General features: G+C 36.4%; 4 protein-coding genes across 6 annotated transcripts; 2 read left to right on the top strand and 2 right to left on the bottom strand.

Annotated features, from left to right (window-relative positions):
• Positions 1-269: 269 nt before the first annotated feature.
• LOC147520865 (BTB/POZ and TAZ domain-containing protein 4-like) lies at positions 270-2286 on the top strand. Its single transcript, XM_086592376.1, has 5 exons — positions 270-733; positions 904-1034; positions 1146-1452; positions 1547-1860; positions 2036-2286. The coding sequence occupies exons 1-5, from the start codon at positions 518-520 to the stop codon at positions 2175-2177; spliced, it is 1110 nt and encodes a 369-aa protein (XP_086448502.1). The 5' UTR covers positions 270-517; the 3' UTR covers positions 2178-2286.
• Positions 2287-2434: 148 nt separating this feature from the next.
• On the bottom strand, positions 2435-7082 carry FH6 (formin homolog 6). The gene is made up of 4 exons (XM_086592371.1): positions 4808-7082; positions 4527-4726; positions 3810-4051; positions 2435-3678 (listed from the first exon to the last, which is right to left on the bottom strand). Exons 1-4 carry the CDS (start codon positions 6268-6270, stop codon positions 2884-2886), a joined length of 2700 nt encoding a protein of 899 aa, XP_086448497.1. The 5' UTR covers positions 6271-7082; the 3' UTR covers positions 2435-2883.
• Positions 7083-8754: 1672 nt separating this feature from the next.
• LOC147520863 (Ubiquitin system component Cue protein) lies at positions 8755-14498 on the bottom strand. 3 transcript variants are annotated; one of them, XM_086592372.1, is made up of 9 exons: positions 14043-14498; positions 13783-13945; positions 13650-13711; positions 12881-12975; positions 12316-12429; positions 12134-12199; positions 11963-12060; positions 10968-11404; positions 8755-9975 (listed from the first exon to the last, which is right to left on the bottom strand). In XM_086592372.1, exons 1-9 carry the CDS (start codon positions 14431-14433, stop codon positions 8927-8929), a joined length of 2475 nt encoding a protein of 824 aa, XP_086448498.1. In that variant the 5' UTR covers positions 14434-14498; the 3' UTR covers positions 8755-8926. The 3 variants fall into 3 exon arrangements, with proteins under 3 accessions (XP_086448498.1, XP_086448499.1, XP_086448500.1); XM_086592373.1 differs by having other exon boundaries at positions 8755-9972; XM_086592374.1 differs by having other exon boundaries at positions 8755-9972; positions 10974-11404.
• A 918-nt stretch (positions 14499-15416) lies between these two features.
• LOC147520862 (glucan endo-1,3-beta-glucosidase 13-like) lies at positions 15417-17309 on the top strand. Its single transcript, XM_086594988.1, has 3 exons — positions 15417-15587; positions 15674-16906; positions 17080-17309. The coding sequence occupies exons 1-3, from the start codon at positions 15530-15532 to the stop codon at positions 17109-17111; spliced, it is 1323 nt and encodes a 440-aa protein (XP_086451114.1). The 5' UTR covers positions 15417-15529; the 3' UTR covers positions 17112-17309.
• Positions 17310-25807: the final 8498 nt, after the last annotated feature.

Below are 25807 nucleotides of genomic sequence, written 5' to 3'. Positions count from 1 at the left end.
CGTACAAGGTTTTTTACTTGTTCTTGTTTTCTTTTCTTTTTCACATCATTTTCACCTTTTGTGGAGAAACTCAATAGCTGCACTGCATTCCAACTAGCATGCACCATTCACCGTTCTTGACATTTCACGAGTCACGTCTAATAGTAATGAGGTAGACATTCAGGAAATTTTGTTAATAATTTGTTGTCATCAACGTGTTAGCTGCAAGTTCTCTTTGGTTTTATTCTCACAAAAAGTTAGAAAATGGACATTAGGAAGTTGACATGAACGGAGCATGTTCTCACTTCTCATTGCTCCTATTAGAATAATGTGATTTCATGTTTAATCCAACACATTTTTCATTTTTTTCCCATGTTTACACCTATGCAAAAAGTGATACGAAACTGCTCCATACGTACTAGACAGCGCCTAGAGGTTGTTTTCTGATTGATTCATTATTTGTTATCTCAGAAGTCATACTTATAAGTTGAGAAAAGAGACAAGAAGTGATTTGGAAAATTCTTCTTCTCCTGCTGATATGGTTGCTCCAGAGGCACCTCCATTGCAAGAATTAAAGCTTGCTCGTCACCGTTTGAAGAATTCAGAAGTTGATAGACCGTCAAGAAGGGGATACAAATATGTCCCAACAGCGACTAGGGACATGTGGGAGCGCCTGTTCGATGAAGGTTATAGAGCAGATGTTTCTATTACTACAAGTGATGGAAGCGTTATCCATGCACATGCAAGCATTCTCGTAAGTCCTGTTTTTCTTGAAATACGAGTGATTGATAATTCCTGTAGTAGGAGGACTAGGACTAAACCATTAACCATTAGACAATAGAATTGAGATTGAGGCAGAAACACTTGGATTGTGCTGTATCATAGCAGATAAATTCCATGTCCTAAAGTTATATCTGTCAACAGGGTATGGCCTCTCCAGTGATGAAAAGCATGTTAAAGAAATCAAGAAACCATGGTTGTCGACGAATAATCTCTGTTCGTGGTGTTCCACATAATGCAGTTCGAGTTTTCATTCGCTTCTTATATTCTTCTTGGTAATTGAATTATGTACATAGCTACTCTACTTTTTTTTTATCTAGTTATTGTATTAAAATTGGTGTTAGGAATCATTTTAATGTTGATTATCTCATGGTAATTGATTATAGCTATGAGGAAGAAGAAATGGATGAATATGTCTTGCCGTTGCTGGTGCTGTCACATGTGTTTATGGTTCCTTCATTGAAGAGAGTGTGTGAGCAGCAACTAGAGACTCGCTTGCTCACCGAAGAGAATGTTGTTGATGTCTTTCAGATTTCACTACTTTGCGATGCAGCACGCCTTGGTTTATTCTGTCACCGTATGATGCTCAAGAACTTCAAGTTTGTCTCTGACACTGAAGGATGGAGAGCGATGAAGACAAGCCACCCAATGCTAGAAAAAGAACTTGTAGAATCTGTGATGGAAATCGATTCAGTATGTCTATTTAGTTTTAAAACATATGTTATGTTCATCAATTACACTAATCCTCTCCCTAAGAGGTATAATAACATTTTGAATTTGATTTCAGAGGAAACAAGAGCGGTTAAGGAAAATTGAGGAAAGAAAGATATATCTCCAACTATACGAAGCCATGGAAGCACTTGTCCATATCTGTAGAGATGGCTGCCGCACAATCGGGCCTCATGACAAGGTTTTGAAAGGGGACAAGGCACCTTGCAACTTTGCAACATGTAAAGGGCTTGAGTTGCTCGTCCGTCACTTTGCTGGTTGCAAGTTGAGAGTCCCTGGTGGATGCATCCATTGCAAGAGAATGTGGCAGCTCTTGGAACTACATTCCCGCCTTTGTTCTGAACCCAATGAGTGCAAGGTTCCCTTATGCAGGTACAGTGAGCAAATTTTTGTCATATTGCTCTTTTGTTTGGACTGGTGGCACGATCTAAAATGTACTCAATTTAGAGGACGATAACCACCTGTTTTGCTCAAGTACCACCATTTTGTTTACCACCTAATAGAATGAAACATAAACCTTAAAGAACTAATGGTACTGCCATTGCAGGAACTTCAAGGCAAGAATGCAACAACAGAACAAGAAGGACGAAATGAGGTGGAAAATATTGGTAAAGAAGATTGTGAGAGCAAAGAACATTGCTAGAGCGCCTCTGTTTTCAGCAGCAATTGCAAGTGGTGCCGAAGTTTAGGTGTTCCTTTTCAGTTTTCTCTCATAATACTCCATTTGTTTTCTTGGATGTATGGCCTATTGTATACAGTGTAAAACTGGAATCAATGAAAAAGTGAATTAGTTCCTTACTTCTCTGCAATTGAAATTTCTGATTCCTGCAAAAATGGGATGCGAGTTAAATGAGCAAACATGAAACTACAACCAACGGACCTGAAAAGTCAAGGCTATTTGTGAAAAACAAAATAGACAACGATTAACTGTGAATACACAAACCACTTGCCAATAAAATGAATTCCAACAATTTATTTTAATGACTATGTAAAATTTGTATGTTTAGGAATTAGATGACGATTACAGTTTAGAATCTAGGTAATATATGTGTTACATAAGCAAAAAACACACGTTGAGGATTCCAAAATATACAAGTGCTTGCAATTACGAAGAGATCACTTCTTGGGAAGATATTTTGAATGTCTAATCTAGGGGTTCAATCTCTGCACGTTTATGCAATCTTTGTGTTTTCTTTCCCGAAAGGGTGCTCAAGTAAGAGTGTCAGATATCCTGTATGTAAATGAATGAGAAGCCTTTAGAGTTTAGATGGAGGCATGACATTATTCTTTTTTCTTGTTAAGATCGGAGTCAGATTTGCTTGTCATCTATAGGATAGGGGTAGGTCATAAGAGGGACAGAGATTGATTGCTTGGCACCTGAACATTCCACAGAATTCATGGGGACAGGCTATCCTCGTCTGAACTTGCTTCTTGCATTCTGTTGAACCTACTGAGAACTGGTAGCGAAGCACTTGCAGGTATCCGAAAGGATCTGGCAGATCCCACCATTGTTTTTTCCTGCATCCTTCCCACTTCCTTGCATACATGGTCCAACACTGTGAGGAAATCCCTAACAACCATGAAGATTCTAAAAGGATGGGCTTCTTCCTTTGTAGTGTCTCCATGAAAATATTGTGTCACCTCTTTTACATGGTACAATGCCTTCTTTTCATCACTCTTAATCTTGAGGATTTCCTCCTGGGCTTCATTGAGAAACAACTTCATTGCCTCAAAGAACTTTCCCTTGGCATTTGACTTCTCATATTGGAACACCGCTCTGACTTTCTGAAGTCCCATTTCAAGCTTAGACACATAGCTGCTTAAAACATCCGAATCCATTCCTGCTGCCTTTTTAACATTGGCAAGTTCTCTTCCCAATCCAGCCACAACATGTAAACCTTGTTTCTGTATATCATCCTCCTTTACTCTCTGGTCCACTTTGTTGAGAAGATTCTCTGGTATTTTATCAGAAATTGCAGCTTCTGATCTAATGATCTCTTGCACAACAAAATGAAGCAATGTTGTCTTTCCATCTATACCTTTTATATCCAATAGTTTGAGGAGTGTATCAAGCTTAAATGCTCTTGCGTCACCACGGTTTGTACCAACATTCATTCGGTTTCCCGTTCTGAGGACGGCTTCAAGGAGTTTTAAGAACAATCGACTGTTTCTTAACTCCTCACATGCTGCCTGAAACGACACATAATGCAGTGTCATGCAAAGGTCCTGTCTAAGAGTTGACAGTGTAGCACAGAATCATACTAGAAACAAAACTGCAGAATATATATAATAAGCAAGTATAAATTCTTAGCAACAACTACCTCTAGGGTTTCAAAAGATTTCCTCAGGTACTTTATTTCTGTGTCAAAATTAGCTCTGTATAGCATGGCATCAACTCTCTTGAAGGCAAATGGTATATCTAGAACCGCTTTTAGGAAACGTTCTGCAGATCCTAGTTTTGTAATGTCTCCGTTGTAGTCTCTCAACTTCAGTTCTTCCTCTTTCGTAGGGGCCATCTTCACCAAAGTTTCTAAGAGCTCAGCACCCAAACCATCAGGGTTACCTGTTGCAGAAGAATATGCTTACTTACAAAGAACTAGTAAGTTATAACATTCAGTTTTCTTGTGATTCGTATTCTTATCTTGTAAGAGTAACTAGTTTTGTGAACTGGCAATTGGAATGCTTGTCTGACTGACTAGACCACTACTAATTTAATCTGGTCAATGCATTGTCACTTTGGAAGATTGACGAATCAAACTCAATTACTTAACCAGTTCTAAAACGTGTGCAACTCCTAGTTGCATCATCTTGGCCAAGGGGTGAAACATCAATTTCTAGAAATGACCTTAGTGTGTTAAATATGTCCTCATGTAAATATTGGTATATGGTTTGCTACTGATGAGAATGTTCATCCATTTCGTACTCAAAGTCTACAAATTGTATAGAAAAATCTCATGACCATTTTTCAGAATCAACAAAAATATTTCAAACATAAAAATTGAATATTGATCAAAGATTGAGAACATAAAGACAGTCACCTTCTAAAAGTGCTTCAGACACCTCATCCCGCGTAACATTCAACGCCCTTAGAAGTATAGCTATGTTCTGTGACTTCTTTGGGTCTAACACCCGGTTTTCTTGTTCCACTGGAGGGAGAACCGATCTTCTTGGTGGTTCCTTTTTAGCTGGAGTATTTGAATTACATCCAAAGAGTGTCTCAATCCTATCCTCATTCAATCTGCAAAGAAATGGAATTGAACTGAGCACTAAGGATTAAGCGAGTCTCCGTTGCAAGACTAACACAGTCTGATTCACTTACTGAAAAGAGCTTGACTTCAATTGGTCCCAGACCATGACCCGATCCGAGGTTGCTCGTACTTTATCCCAATGCAAAGGCTTTAACTTGGGTTTTGCTCCGTCTTCATCTTCTACATCTCTCCGTAGCTCTAAAGAACTACTTCCTTGAGTAGCCTCTGCAACGGGCGTGGGTATTTCAGCCCCAGTCGGCCTTGTGGGGGTAGGCATCATTGATTGAGGCATTGGCATTACTTGTACTAGCTTTCTTGGGACATTTGCTTCATATAATAATATATCATTCCTTGATGTCACTGATGCTGGTGGAGGTGGAGGTGGTGGTGGTGGTGGAGGAGGAGGGACTTGAATCTTAGTTTCTCGTATAGCTGGCTCGTGTACTGATCTTGGAAGAGCAAAATTTGATGGTGGAGAAGGCGGTGATGGGAATTTCACTTTCCTCCTAGGAGGAGATGGTGTTTGAGGCTGACTATTTGGCAATTGGGGATCTAGTAATGGTACTGGAGGTGGTGATGGAACAATGACTTGTTTCACATCAGGGCTAGAAAGCGAAAGACGTGATTTCGGAGAAGATCTTCGAGAGTGGGGCTTATTAGGACTAGTACTATGAATAACATTCTTAACAGAAGTAACAGAATTATTAGCACTTGCTGAAAAGATCTGTTTAGGAACAGGGGAATAAGGACTCTCACCATTTCCATTAGCAGAACCATTAGTATTAGGACTATAGAACACATCTTCTGAAGACGCAACCGAAGACGGATTAGTCCTAAATGGACTTCTAGACGAAATGGAAATTAAAGAACTCTCATTTATTTGAGGTCTTCTCAAAGGTGGCAATGGTTGAAGTTCAGGACTTGGTCTATGCAATTCTGAACTACGAAGTGAAGTTAACTTATGATAAGGAGATGGAGATCCACTTACTTGTTCATTTCCTTCACTCCCACTTCTTCGACTCGCCGGCTCCATTGTCCCCAAGTATAAAAGCTCAGAAGTAGTTTGCCCCGATTCTTGTCTAAGCCTCTGAGAATTTGCTTCACCCCCACCATTACCAACTAGTTTTTGAGATTCAGCTGGATGACTAGCTCTGTGTCGGTAAAGAAAAAATGCCAATGCTGAAACCATACCCAAAGTAACAATACCAACTGAGATAGCTATGGCAACTTTTTTAGTCTTATTAGAAGGTTGAGTTGCTAATGGAAGTGGGGTTGATAGATTTGTGGTTGAAGCTGGTGGTGCTTGGAGTTGAGTCTGGTCTTGGTTTGGTGCATTTGGTGTTTCTGGGAAGAATGGGTCAGAAGAAAATGGTGCAGGTGGTGGTGGAGGTGGTGATGGTGGTGGTGTTGTGTCAATTGGATATAATGGTTGGTGTAGAATTCTTCTATCACTGTTATAACTAAATGAACTAAATGAACATAGTGTCAATGTACTAAGAACAAGTATAAGTTTTAGAAGAGATGGAGTTTTCATGGTGGAACTTTATTTTGCTAAATTTTTGTTTCTGTTTCTCACTTTCTTTGTCTATTTTTGTTTGCAAGAAAAAAAAAATGGTGCTTTGCTTACTGAGAGGAGAAGCTTCTTTTCGGTTATTATAATCAAATGCCACGTGGAGATTAGAATCTACTTTATCTTTTACTGTCTTTTGCTTTTTTTCAGACAGTATACTACTTTTACTTAGGTTACTTAAGTACTTTAGTTTTGGATTGGATGATCGTGTTTACGTTGATGATGTGGTTTTGTAGTGACCTTCTCCTGTCATGCTCCAATTTCCACCTAGGATTCTAGCTATGGTCTCATATCATACTCTCAATGTCTCATGAAGCTTTACTTTCTATCCTGGATGCCATGGTATACAGTTATACACTATATAGCATGGTATAGGATTTGGCTAGAAGTCAGTGTTTTCTAAATCAGAGAATGTGATTGGAGTTTGGAGCCATTGGCAGGATTTGGTCGCCATCTAGTCTAGTACAGCTATACAGACACGCTAAAACTGTCTATTTAGCTAGAGTTAAACGTTAGGATCGGTAGAGGTTGAGTAATTGAGTCTAGAATTTGCAATGCTGAATTGGTGATGCTAGATTGCTAGAATCATACAAAATTACAGATACTCAATTGAGCCAAACCATGTTCTCTTGTTGAGAATCTAGGGATACATTTTCCGTTGTCTCTTGAGTTGCCGTTACAATCTTTCCAAATAATCCATCCAGAATAGAAGTTTTTTTTTATTGATGTGAAATAAATGAGTACTAAATAGGCCAACTGATGCTAAAAATAGATTATCAAAATAGAGAAAATTTAGGAATTCGTCTACCATGAGGATATCCCTATAGGGATCAACCGAGACCGTTGGATCCGAGATCTAACGGTCCGAAAATAAAAAACAAACCCATATTCTCTCTCTTCTTTTTTGTTTTTGATTTTCGGACCGTTGGATCTCGGATCCAATCCAACGGTCTCGAAACACTCATCCCTATAAAAATATCCTCGTGGTAGCCCAGATCAAAATTTAGTGTGCCCAGAATAGAGAGAAAATGGTGTAGCCAATGGAGACCACTCATCACACAAAAAGTACGTGTGTATTTCATCACGAAGTACTATACAAGGTCCAGATTTATGTACAGGTGCAGCAGGGTACTCTAGAACTGCTAATCAAAATTAAAAATAGAGACATCAGCGTCAAAAAAGTGAATTAGACGAGCGTACGAGTCTTGATAGCAGCAGATTAGACAGGAAAAGGAAAGGTCGAAATTGTAATTTATGGAGAAAGATTCATTAAAAGATTGTGATTTGTCAAGTTGACGAATGGATCTGAAATTTGCAATTCTTTTCTATCCACCGACTCGTAAATTTTCCCTGCTAACTGTACTACATAATTGAATTTTCAACTCTTATCCCACCCTCTTTCACACGTTGGAGAGCATTTACTTTATCTTTGTTCTTTCCTTTTTTATTTCTAAAGGCTATCTTTACTTCTTTTTTGTTCTGCTATGCACACGTTAGGCATCTCCCTGCCTTGTATCCGTGCCAATTTTATTCCAAATCCCCAGTCAAAAAACGTTTTCTACTTGAACCAAATTGCCTGTCAAATAAAAAAGTATAAATGCAAATGATTAAGTTTAGAAGTTTTCATAATTAGATTTGTCACTAATTGTTATTATTAGCTTGAAGCAAACAAGATGTTTAGGACTACACATTCTGAAATAACGTACACTTCACCTATGCAGCGAAAAAATGAAGCTCCGCACTCCACCAACACCAATCAATTGACATACTCGAAAATGTTTTAATTTATTTCGTGTGTCTACTTTCTTCTTTCTTAATATTAATTGATGTTTTCTCTTGTGCACGCTCTACTGTTAAGGTAGAGGTAATGAGTTGGGCGCAATTACAATATTGAGACAAAATGAGTTCTGAATAGTGAATACTATATAGTCTATATAGCAATCAGTGCTACTTTTTTTTTTTTTTTTTGTTATTCGGTAGGAAAATCAGTGCTACTTGATAATACACTAACCAGGGCTAACCCTGGTACCCTGTTAGTAATGTATTTATGTTTTTTTTTTTGAAAATAGGTAATTATTTAACGTCAATATTTATTAAATATTAAAATTAACGGTATTGCAATTAAAAAACTGCAGTAGTTCAGTTGGTCAGAACGTGTGGCTGTTAACCACAAGGTCGGGAGGTTCATGCCCTTCCTCCAGCGGTGGGTCCTGGCGAATAAAACAATATGTAACACTAGTATATTCATTGGGCCCAAAATAATGGCGGACTGGACAATTTGCACTATTCTTGACAAACTAGAATTAGCCCTCCTTGTTCCAATTATAATTAAAGACATTTTCTATTACAGTAGTAATAAGATTTTCAAAGTTCAACCAAAACTAATTTTCTGTATTCAAATTCCGAAGATGTGTTTCTTTCTCTATTCAAATTCCAGAGACAAATAAGTTTATCTGGGCCAAGCTTAACTTTATATGTTAAAAAAGATTCTCAGGACCCTATACATTTACTATGACAGGACTACTCAATACTATACTCAAAATCAAGCAGTGAACAAAATTTGGTTGCACCAAATGATACAAAAATGGAAAAGACCATATGCTATTTCTCAAATATGTACTCAATAACCACCACCTATCCCTGCAAAGTGTTTCTTCATTGCCTGATCCTTCCGATAACCACCACCTCTTTTTCCCCTGCCCCTCAAGCTAGCTGGTCTCCCTCTTCCGCCTACCTCAATAACATCAGACGCCTCCTGATCCTGTTGCTCATTAGACTCTGTCAATTTTTTAACAGCACCCAGTGGAAGGTTTCCACCACATCCGAGACCATTAATTACTTCCTTCTGGGCTTGATTGACCAGAGCTGCTTCTCTAGAATCTGCCACAGCAACTGATCCTGAAACTTTGTAACTGTAGTTCTTCCCATCCTTCACATAAAACTGAGGTCCCTTCCTTGAGTTCCATCTTGGACCAGATTTATTGGGAGCAGTGCTTTCTGCTTCTGACCCCGATGATTTCATGGGAGCTGATTTAATCCTATCACCCAAATTTTCATCATCTTCAAATCCAGATTCCACAACATTCAGACCCAGATCATCAAATGAGTCATCATACTCGTCTTCGTACTCATATTGAGATGCAAGAATTGCAGTTTTTGCAGAATGCCCATCACCTCTCGAGTTCAGGGCCTTTGAAGTGGGCAAGTCATGTTTGGTCTTTCTTGTATAACGCCCAGGCAATGATGAAGATGACGATGAGGAAGAGGTCCCCTCAACTACTTTTGATGGTGATGTAATTTCTACCAATCCTTTTCCCTTATCATTCCTACTTGAAGATGAGGAAGACTTGGGTGGTGGAATCATATCCAGTGAAATATCCATAGACTGCAGTTCCTTGTGCAGAGTTCCTTCTAGTATTCTCTGAATCACCTCTTCCGGGTTTTGGTTATAGGCTTCAAGGCAAGCTGCAAGGAAACCTTTACCATAATCCGGGAAAAGATCTTTTATTTGACTGATTTTGGACTCAATAATTGCAGCATTCTCATCCATATGCATCTTGTTCCCCATAGCAGTTGACCGGTTGAAATCCTTTTCCATTGCCACAGAAGGTGGCATCAAAATATTAGTTACATACTGAAACTGTTCACTCTCCATGTAAATCCATCCTGCTTGTAGAAAAAAGAAATTAAGATCAGAAGTCAAGTTTGACAACTCTGTGTTATAGTTAATATTTGAACAATTACAGAGCAAAGAAGCTTGTAAATGTGCACGGTCAGAAAATGTGAAAATACCTTCTAATAGACAAGCTTATGCATACATACGATTTGTAAAAATTAGTAATACAAGAAAATGATATTGTATTGACCTCTAACAATGATGCCCAAGGGTTGATATAAATACCTAATTACGGCACATGATCAAAACCATCAAAGAAGTAGGTGAATAGTCGATGGTTCAAAAGAACAACTATAGATCTAACAAATATAGCACAGTAGGATCTGTAAATCCTAGATAACTTAAACCAACAAACTTTTACAGTAAACCAGATAAACCCTCGTATAGCTTATAGGTCATTAGGTCTTTGATTCAGTAGGAAATACATCCACTTCTTTCACACTATTAAATGTTTGTTCAAAGCAAAGGTGCAGAAACTATGAACATTGGAAATAAAATGCCTAGTAGATTAATCAAAATAAACGAACATGAAAGCAAGAAAATCTAATTAAAGAACGCAAACAGCCAGTAACAGGGGAAAAAAAAGACGAATGAAAATTCACAAACTTGGAAACCAAATGTCTGAATGAAACCCTCATACTCTAGAGTATCTTCCAGCCACAAATTTAGCAAGATATGCTGGTGCATGTAGTCAATACCTAATAGATGTTTTATTCAACCCTTATTATATTTGTAAAGTTCATTTCAGGAAGAACAATTGGACACCAATCAACTCTGAGTGCTAGTTACCAAGATGTACAAAACATAATAATACATTTCAAAGAATAGTTCAACCTGCTTTGGTCAGAAGCATCAATAAGTAGGACTAGGTCAAAAGCTTGATCAAATTCATCACAATGTTACCCTAAAAAGTAAGGCGACACAAGTATCACAATAAACTACTGAAACCCACAATATCTCAGAAGATGTGCGGTTATATACTCACCAGTACCTCGAAGTTCGTCAAGCCTGCTCAGTATACTGTAATTCTTTTGCACTTTCTGTAGCAAAGTTCCACTGCACTTGTTCCCCTTAGTATGACGTGAAACTTCTTCACTGATCTCTCTGAAAGTCTGCACCAAAATGTCTCCCCGTATCACTGGATCCTCAACGTTGGAAGGAAACATTTTCGTAGACGTTAGATGGGGGAGGCATCCTTCAAATACTTCATTAGACAAGTAACATAAGTTCAGCAAATTCCAAAACAAATTGATTATTCTCATTGATAATATTTTGAAACTAGTAGCAATGTCTGGAAGTGAGCCACCAGCGTTCTGAATTCCATCTTCAGCTGTAAACCCATTCCCAAAGCCTTGTTGTAAAGATGGTAGTAATGAATCATGCAACCTTGCCAGGGTGCTAAGTAATTCTCCACTCCCATAACTGCAAGGTTTTAAAGTTGTCATCAATACGTTTTCAAGAAGCATCTATGCCTATGCAATTACAGAGAGTGGGACACGACTCTTCACAACCGTAAAGTATAAGGCAAATATTAGTAGAGGTACCCCGTCTGCGTGGATTACGGATGCCATCTTTTTCTAAAGCTAAAGTAGTTACCTCATATATATACAAAACTAAAATATTTCTACTGACAAAACACAGAAGGAATTCTTGTAAGTATAAAAAAATAAACAACTGTTTCCAACTTGTGCAGATGATCCAAAAAAGAAGAAGTCTAATTACACATGCATAGAATGCCAAGTGATCAATACTAAAAAAAGAAAATAAATTGGAAAAAGCAAATGATGAAACCGAATGAAGACATGGTACTAATTGAATATTTATGCGGTGTAAGATACCAGCATCGCTATCTTTTTGTTAAATATGAGCACTTTATTTGCAAACTATCATAATACTGTGTTTTTGAGGTTCATTGATTACCGACTTTACAGTGCAGCAATAAATTATGCAATGTACAAGGTTCGGAAATGAATATGCTACCTCATTTCAACAGGACAAGAAAAGTATACAGCTGCAGGGTTGTATGCGTTAACAAAAGCATTCAATGATGCAACTGCGTCATTAATGAAGTCCATGACCTGAAAAGAGGGAGAGAGAGCATTATGTTACAGTATAAAATGAAGCATATGCCCAGCCTCCGCAGACACTCACCTCTAACAAATCCGCATGAATTTGACCATCTCCAGGATCATCACGACCTCCAGAAGAATATGAAGTCTGTATATCGAGAATTGAAACAAACTCTGATTGATTAATTATGAACCGGCATGTTAAATCTATTAATAAAGAAATCAAATGACGATTATTTAGTTAACATACAAATGATACAATACCTCCACCAATGAATCACAGCGTTGATGCATTGTTTGGACAACACTCAGAAAATGAGAAACTACAGCAGACAGATTTTCGTGAAGCATTGGTTGAGCCTGCATGGCGTTGGTAACCTGAAACCCAAGTTAGCAATTAGATCTCAATACTATTTTAGAATAATAACATCCATATACCATAGTGTGGAAAACTGAAATTCCTTTTAAAGATAAAAAGAATTGCAGTAGTCGAACTGAGTTTATGGGAAGGCACCATATTGTATATGTTTAATGTCAATAGTAGTGACTGCAGATCCTACATTCAGTAATGTATATTGGAATTTCTGAAAACCCATACCATTACGGAAATTCTAAATCAAGTAATCAACAGATAGTATCACTATAAAAAATTAGAAGTTATAAATTAAAAGGCGCAAAAAGTAAAGATAATGAGAGGAGAGTTTGAGAGACACCTCGGGTGCTCAACTTCAAGGTCTAACATTGTTCTACTACAACGTTGCGAAGTAAATTGGTATTGAACAAGCCAAACATTTTCCTTCTAAATACAAGAGGTGAATGAGAAACTTACCAGTAACTTAGTTAGCTCCTCGTTTTCATGTCCATAGATGGCACATATATCTAGCAACTTTGGTAAATCAAGTAGCTTTTTACCCTGCAAGAGGGCTACAAATAGATGTAATGAATAAGAATGATCTAGAATCTATGACAAAACACTAAAAACGCAAAAATTACTTCTGACAGTAGGCGTGTATCCGTGCTCAATAACTTCCGAAGATATCATGCGGAAGATATGATATCTTGATGTGTCTTGATGTTTGATATCATACGGAAGATATCAAAAAACCAACCTTATGAAAAACAGATATAGATAATAACTTCCAAAGTCGTGATATTTCAAAGTTAAAAAAATGTGAAAGTACAACATCGCTCTTTGAAAAAACTACTAAGTCATTAATCCCCGAGATGCACATTTTGACGCAATCTTGTCTTAAAATGCACCCTGTTTTTGTTATTCAAATTAGAAGATAGATTCTAGTAAGGGTTTGTCCAAAGAAAGAGTTACTTCATTATCAACTCTAATCAACAACACTATAACAAAACAATAGTTATAAACACGTGCTCCCCTAGTTTTCTTTTCTTTTTCGTTTAGTTATGTAAAACTTTATCAGTAATATATGATAAATATAAGTAGAACGGGTAGTCTCATCTCCAAATCATGGACCCCATAACACACCTTAGCAAGATACCAAGGGAAGTAATTAAGCTGATGAATTTCAAGTGCCCTCCCAGTAGTCTTATATAACCTGATAAAAAATTTCAGTTGCACGCGCATATACCTCCATGCTCTTTTGCGCTGAGACTATCACTTGCACGCGCACCAGGATCCCTGTTGGAAGATCTGTTGAAAAATAAAGGCATGTTAAGCTTTTGACATGATACATTCACCATTGAAAAAACATTGAAACTCACATGCGATACAAAGCCATGAACACTCGACGGCATAGCTCGAGCTCTCCAACAATGACTCCGGCAACTAAACCACCTTTGGTTCCATGATGAGGATAATCATACCATCTTTTCCTAAACTGAAGAAAACTATCCAAAAATTCATGCAATGAAGTGTCGCTCGCCACTGACCAAAAAACAACAACACATCTATAACATTTAATTTAATGATCAAGTAAAACACAATTACGTAAATGTAAAAATAAAAAAGTAAGGAAACAAACCTTCTGTCCAGAAATCTTTTGGGTTTAACTTAAGAAACCTGGACAACTCACGATTAAGAAGATCAACAACTCTCTGAGACTCAACTGGATCTAAACCACCATCTTCAGCACCAAGACCAGTAGCAACAGCTTCATCTTGTGCTAAATAATTTACAAAATTGCCCCCAAATTTAACCCTAGAAGCTGACGTTGCAGAAGATGAGGAGGCATTGGTTTCTCTTAGAGAAGTTGTGAGAGAGGAATTAGATGTTGTCTGTTTTTGTTGTTGTTGTTGTGAGGATGATGACGTGTAATTTGTTTTGGGAACAAATCGTTGTTTCTGTGTTCGGTCATTAAAACCAGCACCTCTATTGTTATTATTATTATTGTATGTTGATCGAGATGAAGACATTTTTTTGATAAGCAGAGAGATAGAGAGTGAGTGAAATCTGCGTTTTATGTTATTTTCCAGGGCTTTTTTTTCACAACTTATTATGAGTGATGCCCAAGCAATTTTTGTTCAACCCATGGCCCCACTCTTGGGTTACTGGCCCAAGTCCAACACAACACGCACAGTCAATAGTAGGGGTTCCAAGTCCGATGTAAGGGACAAATCCAACCTAAAAATAGTCAAGACTAGGGCATGATCAGGTCTGGTTAATTCGGATATGGCTTTAAATTGAACTCGAATAGTTTCATAATAGTTAACCGAGTTATATTTCGAAATTAATATCCAAAACCCGAACTAACCGGTTATTTAACACTATAAAATGTTAAAAGCTAAAAAAAGTATATATTCGAACCTCATTTGTTACACGACCTTTAATTAAAGCTCGGATATAAAAATTGACATGAACCTGAACTATTCACGGTCGGGTCAGGTCAGATTTGAGTCAAACCCGCCGAAGCCCTGAGCCCCCTCAAATTCCAGGGTTATTACTCTGATGGACTAAAATCCGACTTTTATTGGTCCTGGACTAACATGTCATATCTTGAGCTTGGTTTTGGGTTGGGCTCGAGATAGAATATTAAAAAGATTGAAAACCCGAGCCCGTGTGTGTATATGCATGATATCTTTTAATCATTCTATTTTTATAAAAATTAAGGTTGAGAATTTTTATTTTAGAGTGAATAATGTAATCAACAAGATTAGTTTTCCTTTTAAACAATAAAATCTCTTTGATTTTATTATAATATTTCAATTTTAGTGTTTTTTATCTCATAATTTAAAAAAAAAAAAACCCAAGAAATTTGACCAACCCAACATAACCCGACCTAACCCAAATTAATTGGACTAGAGCTTGGGTTATGCCTCAACCCGACCCAACCCGCCCGAGTTCCACCCCAACTCAAGAGTCAAAACTCTTGTTTCTCTCTCTTGGTCTATTCTTTGGTCATTCTTGGGCAAGACACTACCCACTAGAAACTCTCTTTCACAGCAAAGCATCTCTTTAACCACCATACAAGTACTTCTCTTTGCACTGAAAATACTCATCTCTTCAGCAAAGATGTTGAAGATGGAGTGTTACTGTTTTCTTGCACTTATTTGCTCATTAGCACTTACTGGTAAGCCAAGTGAACCAAAAATGACACATGTTCTTAATTGTACCACACTCCCCTACTTATTTCATTGTATGTTTTTTTTTTTGCAGGTAATGCTGGTCTAGAAAGAGTGAAACTGTTGAGACTCATTAGTGATACAAATCCAGTAGTTCTTCAACCATTGTCCAAAAGTGGTTCTTTTATAGGAATATCTGTGGAAAATGAGCAACTTGATAAGATTTCTTCAAGTGTTTTAGCAGCAGAAAGTTGGCTTAGAAACCAGGTTCTAACTCACTACCCGGGTGTTCAAATAACTACTATTGTTGTAGGTAACGATGTTCTTTGCAACAATAGTCATGAAGACAAGTGGGATTTTGTTTTACCAGCTGTGAAGAACATTTATCACTCACTTGTGAGATGGGGTTTAGAGAAAGATATCAAAGCTTCAGCTGCTTTATCTACAGAATGCTTGCATCCATTTTCTTATAGTTATAGAGAGGATTTAGTTGATAGAGTAATTAAACCTCTTTTAAGCTTCCTCCAAAACACAAACTTATCTTTCTCTGTCAATGCACCTTCAGATTTCTCACCTTTGGTTAATGCTTTCACAGAATCCACTAAAAGACTTGGTTTTTTTCAATTGAGTGAGATTAATGTGGTGATCTCATCAAGTTCTAGTGAAAGAAAACCCAAGAGCAGAAAACTCTCATTCTTGAGTTCTTCCAATGTTGTAGAACCATTTCCAGCAAGACCAACCCCATTACCTATCCACTCTTCCATTGGTTTCTCTGTTCCTGCAAATATTGCTAGAACCCTTCTTTCCCCATTAGCCCAAACACCTCCAACTCCATTTATTTCTACCCCCTATTCTCCTCAAATTTCTCCACTTCCTCCATCTCCACCGATGACTTTCCCTTTTACCCCTCAGGGAACTCCACTTCCCCCAACAACTAAAACAACCCCATCACCATCAATGTCCTTCTCTTTTGCTCCCCAAAGTCCTCCATTGGTCATTCCTTCAAACCCACCTGATGGTTTTTATTATCCACCTTGTTCTGCATCACCAGCAGCAGCACCAACACCAAGAACAGGGGAGGAACAGAGGTTGTGGTGTGTTGCTAAGCCTAGTGTTCCTGAAGAAAAGCTGAAAGTAGCCATGGATTATGCTTGTGGATTAGGTGGTGCTGATTGTGAAGAGATTAGACCTCATGGGAGCTGTTATTATCCTGATACAATGGTGGCTCACGCTTCCTATGCATTCAACAGTTACTGGCAGAAGAACAAGAAAAATGGAGGTACTTGCAGCTTTGGTGGAACTGCCATGGTCATCAATGCTAATCCAAGTATGTTGATATCTCTTCTTGAGTAAGATTTACTATTTGGTCGAGATTATGGTCTTATATTAATGAATTGCTGTTAATGTTCCATTAAAAATGTTTCTTAAGGTTAATCAGTTCCTGGTAAAATAATTAGTTTTTTTTGTCATTTAAATGACAGAAGTGTGTTTCCTTTGCAGGTTTTCAGCAGTGTAGGTTCATTCTCAGCTGAACATTGGATACTTGTGGGCGCAACATCCTTGAAGTTTGCTTTCTCTTTTGGACCAATGTATCTGTCTTTTTGTCTGATGTTGGACACAGAAAAAAGGAGAAGTGTCACTACTCACAAATGTATTACTCTGGGAACAAAAGCACTGTAGTTCATCAGTTCATGTACAAAAATTTTATTGTATTTTGGTTTTTGTGGTGATGCTAGGTTTTCTATTTTGTTTTTCTTCTCATTCCACGTCTGATCGAGCCCATGAATGGTGTGGGCTTTCGGCACATTTATGGTTGCCTAGATACTTAACTTATAGGCACTGTTCTAAAAATCGGTCTAGGCGGTCTCTAGGCGCTAGGCGGTGTCCAACCGACTCGCCTAGGCCCTAGTCGTTTAAAAAATCGGTAAACCGACTAGGCCGCCTCTAGGCGGTCCAGTCAAGGTTTTTTTTTTTTTTTTTTTTTTTTTTTTTAAATGATTAAATGTCAAAAATTAAAGGCCTGTATAGGCTTAAGATTTAAATGAGTTTAAAATACTTAAGTCTAATGTAAATTATGTCACTGTAACAAAGAGTATGTTTTTATATGAAGTCAATATTCTTCAACTATTATACATTTTTGTAATAAATATTTTTGTTTGTGTTTATTTTTTGAATTATGGTAAATGATTTTCTTTATTTCTTGTAGTATATGTGTATATTACTATATATATTAGGAAAAAAAAACTGGCGCTTTAAAGCTTCGTTAAAGCAATCGCTTAGAAAACCTAGGCACTAGGCTCTCCCCCCATACGCTTCTTGCCTGGCGTTTTTTTTAGAACAGCTTATAGCGGCGGATCTGAGTTTACTCTGGCCCCCAAACTTCCCAAAAAATAAAAATTAGTATGAACACTATATTTACGGTCGATACTACATTGAGTCCTAGAGTGAATTCTGTGAAACCGTCGAGAACCGTAGCGATAACTGATCAAGCTATTGCACTAGTTCAAGCTGGTGTACTTGTTATTTGTATAGCAGCTGGAGAACCCGATTTCGATACCCCATCAGTGATTGCTGAAGCGGGGATTAATGCGATACGTGAAGGGCATACTTGGGTACTTTGCTGGTCCAACACATTTTGTTCAAGCTTGTAGGAAGATTCAAAGTCAAGCTACTTTAGGTGCTAGTAGTATTTCACAAAAAGCTAGAGTTGCTGCTTTAGGACTTGGATATGCTGGAGGTGAAACTGTTGGTTTTGGCAGGGTATGCAATATATTAAACCGCACATTTCTTAATAATTGTATCTGGCAGGTGGAGCATAGGCAGGGGTGGATGGGGGAACACACCCAACTTTTCCGTAAAAAAAAAAAACTAGTTATAATAGTGTATAATTCATCCCAAAAACAAAATTTGTAGTGTATATTAGTTGTAGCAGCCCCCTTGAGTGGCAATACTGGATCCGCCCCTGCTTATAGGTGCATGCATGGTATCAAGTCAGTGTTGGTTAATGGTGTAAGTATCAAAGTATGTGATATCTCTAAGTCCTAAGATTCTGATTCTGTACTGTGAGCCTGTGACCAAAGAAAAAAGTAATGTTTAGACTTTAGACCAGAAACAATTTCACTTTTAAGATCGGCAACACCAATTTTGCGGTTTTCTTTGTAACTGTTCCACACTTCCATTATATGTTTTTGACTTCAAAAAGTCACGAATAATCCAAAAAACAGTGTACATGAATGTGACAACTGACGAATAACAACTGACGACTCGAACGCCCTTCCAGGCTTTGGAGTATAAGGAAACTTATCAGCCTGTGCTTGTGGACGCTGTGATGAACTGGTAATGGAAAAACTTCCGAATAAAACTTGGGCTCCATCAAGAATTTTGCTAACCCAATTCTAATTTACTAGACTATTTGCAGCCCAATAGGTCTCGACTATTTGCACTTTGCACTTCGGCTCATTCCGTTTATTTATGGGCCCGTTTGTTCACCAAAAGTGTCTTCGTAAATATCAGCCTGCAGCACCTAATGTCCTTAGGATAAGTCCAATAGTTTGGTGCGCCATCCCGCCAAACCACAATAGCATAGTGTATACAGTTAGCGGTTTAGCGTTTCCCAACCCAATGGTTATTTTCACAACTGCCAATGCCTATGGCAGATAGAATTTTTTTTTTTTTTTTTTTGGGACTCTCCAATCGCCATTCCCACATGCGTGTGAGAAAAAAAAAAAAAAATAAAAAAAAGTTTTTTTTTTTAGGACTCTCAACCGCCAGTGTCTATGGCGGGTAGGATTTTTTTTTTTTAGGACTCTCCAACTGCCATTCCCACACGCGTGTGGGAAAAAAAAAATAAAAAAAAAGTTTTTTTTTTTTAGGACTCTTAACCGCCAGTGCCTATGGCGGGTAGGATTTTTTTTTTTTTTTTTTGGACTCTCCAGCCGCCATTCTCAAAGGCGTGTGGTTTAGATTTCTTTTACCCGCCACTTTGAGTGGCGTGTAGACTTGACGCTATCTCGTTAAAAGTGGCGCTATATATAAGTAAACTTATACCGATAGTGTTGGCGGGTTAGCGTTTTGACGCACCATTGGATCAAAATGTCCGTGATATTTGGTGCTTTGCCGCACCATTGGACTTAGTCTTAGAGGACGCGGGGCACTGTCTTTTTGCGCTTTTGGGTTTCCATTCTACGCATGTTTAAGTTGGGCGTAATAATTTGTTAACAATAAATTTTTTACTTTATTGGAAAAAAACAAACAAACAGAGCTATTTAGCGTTTAGACTACTTTTTAATTGGATAATTTGCAGTTGGTCACCAATTAATCGTTTATTTGTATTTGGGTCAAAATTGAGAGTTGACTGCGTTAACATTGAGTTGACTATTTATATTTTTTACCTGTATTTTCTATCAACTGGATTTTATACTTTCCATTATTACCTTCGCTTCATTCAATATATTGCAATATATGCTACACATTAGACTTTGTAATTTAAGCTAAAGATAAGGGTGCATATGTAATTTAGATTTATTTACTATATCTCATCTCACCTCACATCTTCTATTATTTATCCTCAATATCTCTCATCACTCTGTCTTTATTCTCAATATCGCATCCCCTTAATATCTCATCCCTTCTGTTCACTTTTTATATTTTAAATATCTCATATCTCTCTCTTTAATATTTCATCTCATCTCTTCACTATTTATAAATTCTAATCAAAATCTCATTTCTCTCTCTAAGATGAAATTTCGATACTTTTAAATTGAAATTTCGATACATTCTAAAATTTGGAATGAAATTGAAATTAATACAAGGACAAATAAGTAATTACCTGCCAATTGATATATTTACTATTTTTGTCATTTGTAGATCAATTAATATATAAAAAAAATCAAAATTTATATTTTTTACTTTTATATCCAATATAAATAAATTTCCAGTGGAGGGTAGTGAATCGGGTTGCGTATTTAAATTTCGAATTGGGATTGTGGGTTTGGTTTGATTTTACTAACATGATAGGATTCATATTCGGATATGTAGCTTCGTGTCTGTTCGACTCAATTAAGACGAGGACAAATAAGTAATTACCCACCAATTGACATATTACTATTTTGTCTTTTATAAAATCAATTAATATATAAAAAAAATTCAAAATTTACATTTTTAACTGGTATTTGTTGAGAAATATCGATAGTTACGGTCATTTTGCCAAAATTCCAAATCTTCACTTTATTACCTTACAAACTATGATGGTTGAAAATAGGGGCTGGTTAGCGAGCTACTCAAGTTGAGTTTTAGGGTGCTCAAGCTCGGCTCATGTTTCTCTCGAGTTGAGCACAAATTTTGTTCGAAATTTATTTTGTGCTCAAGCTCGACTTGTAGAGTATTCGGGTAGCTCAATGAGTCTAGAATCTAGATTTCTATTTTTCTAGACTACAAATTCGAATTCAATAATATATTCCATTGTTTGATTCAATTTGTTTTGTGCATATGCTCAATTTCAAGCACACACTAGAAATAAGTGAGCACATATAGACACATAATTATACCTCAAGACCAAAATAACTTGCTAAACCCATTCAACGAAATGCAAAAATGCAACGATAATCTACTAATACCACAATAAACCACTATCTAATAATTATTGCAAGGTGTAAACAATATGATTACAACAATATGTGTTGAGTTCCTATAATCCAACACACTAACATAAACAATTATCCTAATTAAGTGTTAAAATAACTATATAAAATACGAGCTAGCTACGAGTAGCTTGTGCGCGTCTCGTGTTCTAAAATGTGCTCAAACTTGACTCATATTTTTTTTTGGTTGGCAACTTGACTCATATTATTAAACGAGTGAGTTTAAGTCAAGCCCAGAATGAGCCGAGTACGAATTGCTCGTGAGCTATTTGGCTTTATGATCAACCCTAGTTGGGAAGTACCATAAATATCGGTAATTAGGATAGACTGGAATTTTGGCCTGGCACAGCAATTTATCCTATGGTAACACGTGCCCATGGACTGGTTGTCTAGATTATATATATCTTCATGGTTTCTAAATTAGGTTGCCACATTTCTAGAGAAATTTTTTCTAGGGTTTTCATATGAATATTAACAACAACAACAACAACAATGATCCAAACCCTAACACCCCAACCCCCGCCACGCCAAGACCTCAATATATGTGTTTGAGATATATCTTTCTGGGTAGTTTGTAGATCGATAAACAGTGGTAGTTTATCGTCAAACAACCCGCTGTTATTTCATCTACAAACTACCCGGAGATAAAAGGATTCACGAATCAAATTTCCACTAAGATAATATTGGAAGCAAAAATGGCTCAAATGGTATCCTCTCTCCGTCGTTATCTCTCTTTCTAGGTAATAAATCTAATTTTCGTTCAAGATTTGTTTGTATGGTTAGATCTAGGATTTTGTAAGGTTTGATTTGATGTTAATCCACTAGATCTTATTAATGTATAATACAATCTAGATCTAGGGTTTCGTTTAATATATGTTTGTTAAGTTAGATCTGATCACTCTCAGGGACAGAGCCAAGATTCTAAGCCAGGGGGTGCGAGATTATGTGCACGCCCCACCCCATTAAAAAAAAAAGTAGATAGAGTGCAATTTTTTTTTTTTTTTTTGTTAGAAGGTCTAAACAATAAAGATTAATAAAATTATTCATTTATTTCAATTCACAAAACTAGAGTATGTTGACTACTAAGAATTGAATATGGACTGACGAAGTTAACTACTAAAGATTTAAGCCATTAATTGATATTACTATGTCTATATATATCTACATAATCTAGTCCACAAATCTACAACAATTTAATAAATTGTTAACTTCATGTAATGTTATATATAAGTCTATATAACCCTACTATCATGTGGAAAAAACTATAAAAGATTAATATTGAAAGTAAAAAATTACTTTGTTTTTTTGTTTTTTTTTTTGTTTTTTTTATAAGTGGAAATTTTATTGATAACGATAACGAAATTTACAAATAATTATGACAAACGTGCAACAAGTTACGCCGTAAGTTCTTTCTGAATTTGTTTTTTTTTTTTTTTTTTTTTTTGTTAGACCTCAATATCTGTTGCAGATATATCTTTCCGGGTAGTTTGTAGATCGATGAAATAACAGCGGATAGTTTATCGTCAAACACCCCGCTGTTATTTCATCTACAAATTACCCGGAGATAAACGGATTCAAGAATCAAATTCCCAGTAAGATAATATTGGAAGCAAAGATGACTTAAATGGTACTCTCTCCGTCGTTATCTCTCTTTTTAAATAACAAATATAATTTTCTTTCAAGATTCGTTTGTATGGTTAGATCTAGGGTTTTGTAAGGTTTGATCTGATGTTAATCCAATAGATCTTATTAACGTACAATACAATCTAGATCTAGGGTTTCGTTTAATATATGTTTGTTAAGTTAGATTTGATCACTCTCAGGGACAAAGCCAAGATTCTAAGCCAGAGGGTGCGAGATTATGTGCACGCCCTACCCCATTAAAAAAAAAATGTTGATAGAGTGCAATTTTTATTTTATTTTTGTTAGAAGGTCTAAACAATAAAAATTAACAAAATTATGCATTTATTTCAATTCACAAAACTAGAGTGTGTTGACTACTAAGAATTTAATATGGACTAACGAAGTTAACTACTTAAGACTTAAGCCATTAATTGATACTACTATGTCTATATATATCTACATAATCTAGTTCACAAATCTACAACAATTTAATAAATTGTTAACTTCCTATAATGTTATATATAAGTATATATAACTCTACTATCATGTGGAGAAAACAATAAAAGATTAATATTGAAAGTAAACAAAAAATTTGTTTTTTTTGTTTTTTTATTTTTTGTTTTTGTTTTTTTTTGAAAATTTTATTGATAATGATAACAAAATTTACAAATAATTAGGACAAACATGCAACAAGTTGTGTTGCAAGTTCTTTATGAATTTGTTATTTGTTTTTGGTTGGGGGTCTAACGCTTGTTTAAGAATTGAGAGTGAAAGAAAGGAAGGAGAGATTACGGGTTTGTTATGGGTGATTAGAATTATACAAACGGACCGGTAGGGCTTTGGGCCTTTGGCTATTTATTTTAGTCTCAATAACCCATCAAAAATTCAAAGACACATTTGTCCCTGTTTAATAATTTTGAACTCAAAATAAATAATAAATGATAATTTTGTCCTGCATCTTCGTGGTGGTTTTTGAGTGTAGTTTGATTGATGGCTATTCACATTCTAGTTTGTGTTGATGTGGTCTGCGTGTTTATGCTTTTGTAGCACTGATATTTCTGCAACTTTCATGTTTATTAACTCCGTTGCCACTTTTGAAGCTTTAGTTTTCGGATTCTGCCGTCTGAAGTCTGAACAACAATGGTTTTTGCAATTACTAAACTGCTAATCTACTAGTGAAATTTAGTAGTACATTAATTTTATCCACTCCCATCTGATTAAATTCGGTACTTGACGTATCTGATCAAATTAAACAAAAACCAAACCAATCTCTTTAGTTCGAAATGCTAATATCTTGTCGAATGAAGTAAAGTACAGAGAACCCCTTTTTAATTTTTACAAGGTTTTTCATCTGTGCAAGACTGCACATCAATAGGAAAAACAAAGGGAGGGAAAGGAAAGATTTCAAACAAAGAAGAGACGTGCAATATACCATATTTTGGCGTTTAAAGTGAAGGTACAAAATCAGCTTCAATATCAGCCTGCTGTTCAGCGTCTGGTGCAACGAGTGTTTCACTGTTTTGTGGCACCACCTCAGCGTTTACTATACAAAATTTGCCTTCTTCCATATGTGAAGCACCCCCTCTTTTACCTTGTGAAGAGGAGACTAACTGCAAACATGTGCAGCTGCCCAAAGCTCAATATTCAATAACATCCAAATTTCACACCAGCTTCTAAACGGAGTCATATTCACTCTAATGAGTATAACAACTAGCAAGACGTTGAGCTTCATCACGTCTTCATTGTTTCTTACCTGACCCAAGCCTTGGGCTCTTGCCATCACTATTATTCTTAACTTGATTATTGGATCGAGAAACAAAGATTATTGTACGGTGGTTTCTGTCACAACCCGAATTTCTAAACAATTACAGAATGAAACATTGAAATATACATATCTTAAACACCTTGTTCAATCATCTAAAAATTCAAACTATGACCTTGTTCAATCATCTAAAAATTCAGGCTATAATAGGGTGGATACAAAATATAGAAAACACCTAACATCTAAACAACATGGAATCAACTTAAGAAATAATCCAAAAATATTCACCATCACTTTAATAAAAAGGATCGGACCAAGTCCAAAGAATCATCAAACAAAACTAACAAAATAACCAAGTCCTCAACATCAAATCCTCAAGTAAAAAAAAATATGAAACTACGTTTATTACATTTGTCCAAAAACAGGATCGGACCTAAGAATAAATAAACTAAAGAACTGCTCCAAAAAATGAATCCTAATCAAGCGTCGTAGTTCCATTGCTCTCCCCCTATGTTCCTAAGAACACACTTACGTTGCCAAAACAAAACAAACATGCGCGCGGTCAGCAAAACTGGAATTTGCTGGTATAAGTAGACTAATAAAATAAGATAATCCTAAAATAAATAATTTTAAATATAATCCAACTTAACAAATTTTAACTTTGAAGACAAGTAGTCTCGTCTTCACAAAGCGGCATATAGTTTCTTCCCAATTAAAGTTTCAATCTCAATAACTAGTAAATAACTTTAATTACATCTTACCGATAACAGTTTACGTGTAAAAAGATAGGACGTCATCCTTGTATGAAACATTATTAGTTAAGTCCTACCTTCCCGCAAAAGAGGTCGAGAGTACGTTAGCAATTACCAATATAAATATTCAAATAATATATACATTTAAACACAAGGCCAAGCACGCACATGCACAACTAATACAATTTCTTATATTAACTAAATTGATTAATTTTATAAACCCAACCTAGTACCTACTCCACGATTTGTACTTCATAGATTTGCCAAATCACATACCCGTGTGCCTCACTTATACTGGGTACCACTACAAGACATATGTCCCAAGTGGGGATATCTCTTCCAGGAAACACATTTCCATCTTGTAAACTCGTACTTGTGAGTCACAGCCATCTCTGGGCTTTTAAATGCGCATAAAACAAAGCTTTTTTTGGGTATAAAAATAGCAGGTTATT

This window comes from Coptis chinensis, chromosome 2 (assembly GCF_015680905.1).
Source record: "Coptis chinensis isolate HL-2020 chromosome 2, ASM1568090v1, whole genome shotgun sequence".
Classification (NCBI taxonomy): Eukaryota; Viridiplantae; Streptophyta; class Magnoliopsida; order Ranunculales; family Ranunculaceae; genus Coptis; species Coptis chinensis.
Note: the sequence above shows the minus strand (reverse complement) of the source record. Positions and strands in the feature narration are given on the sequence as shown.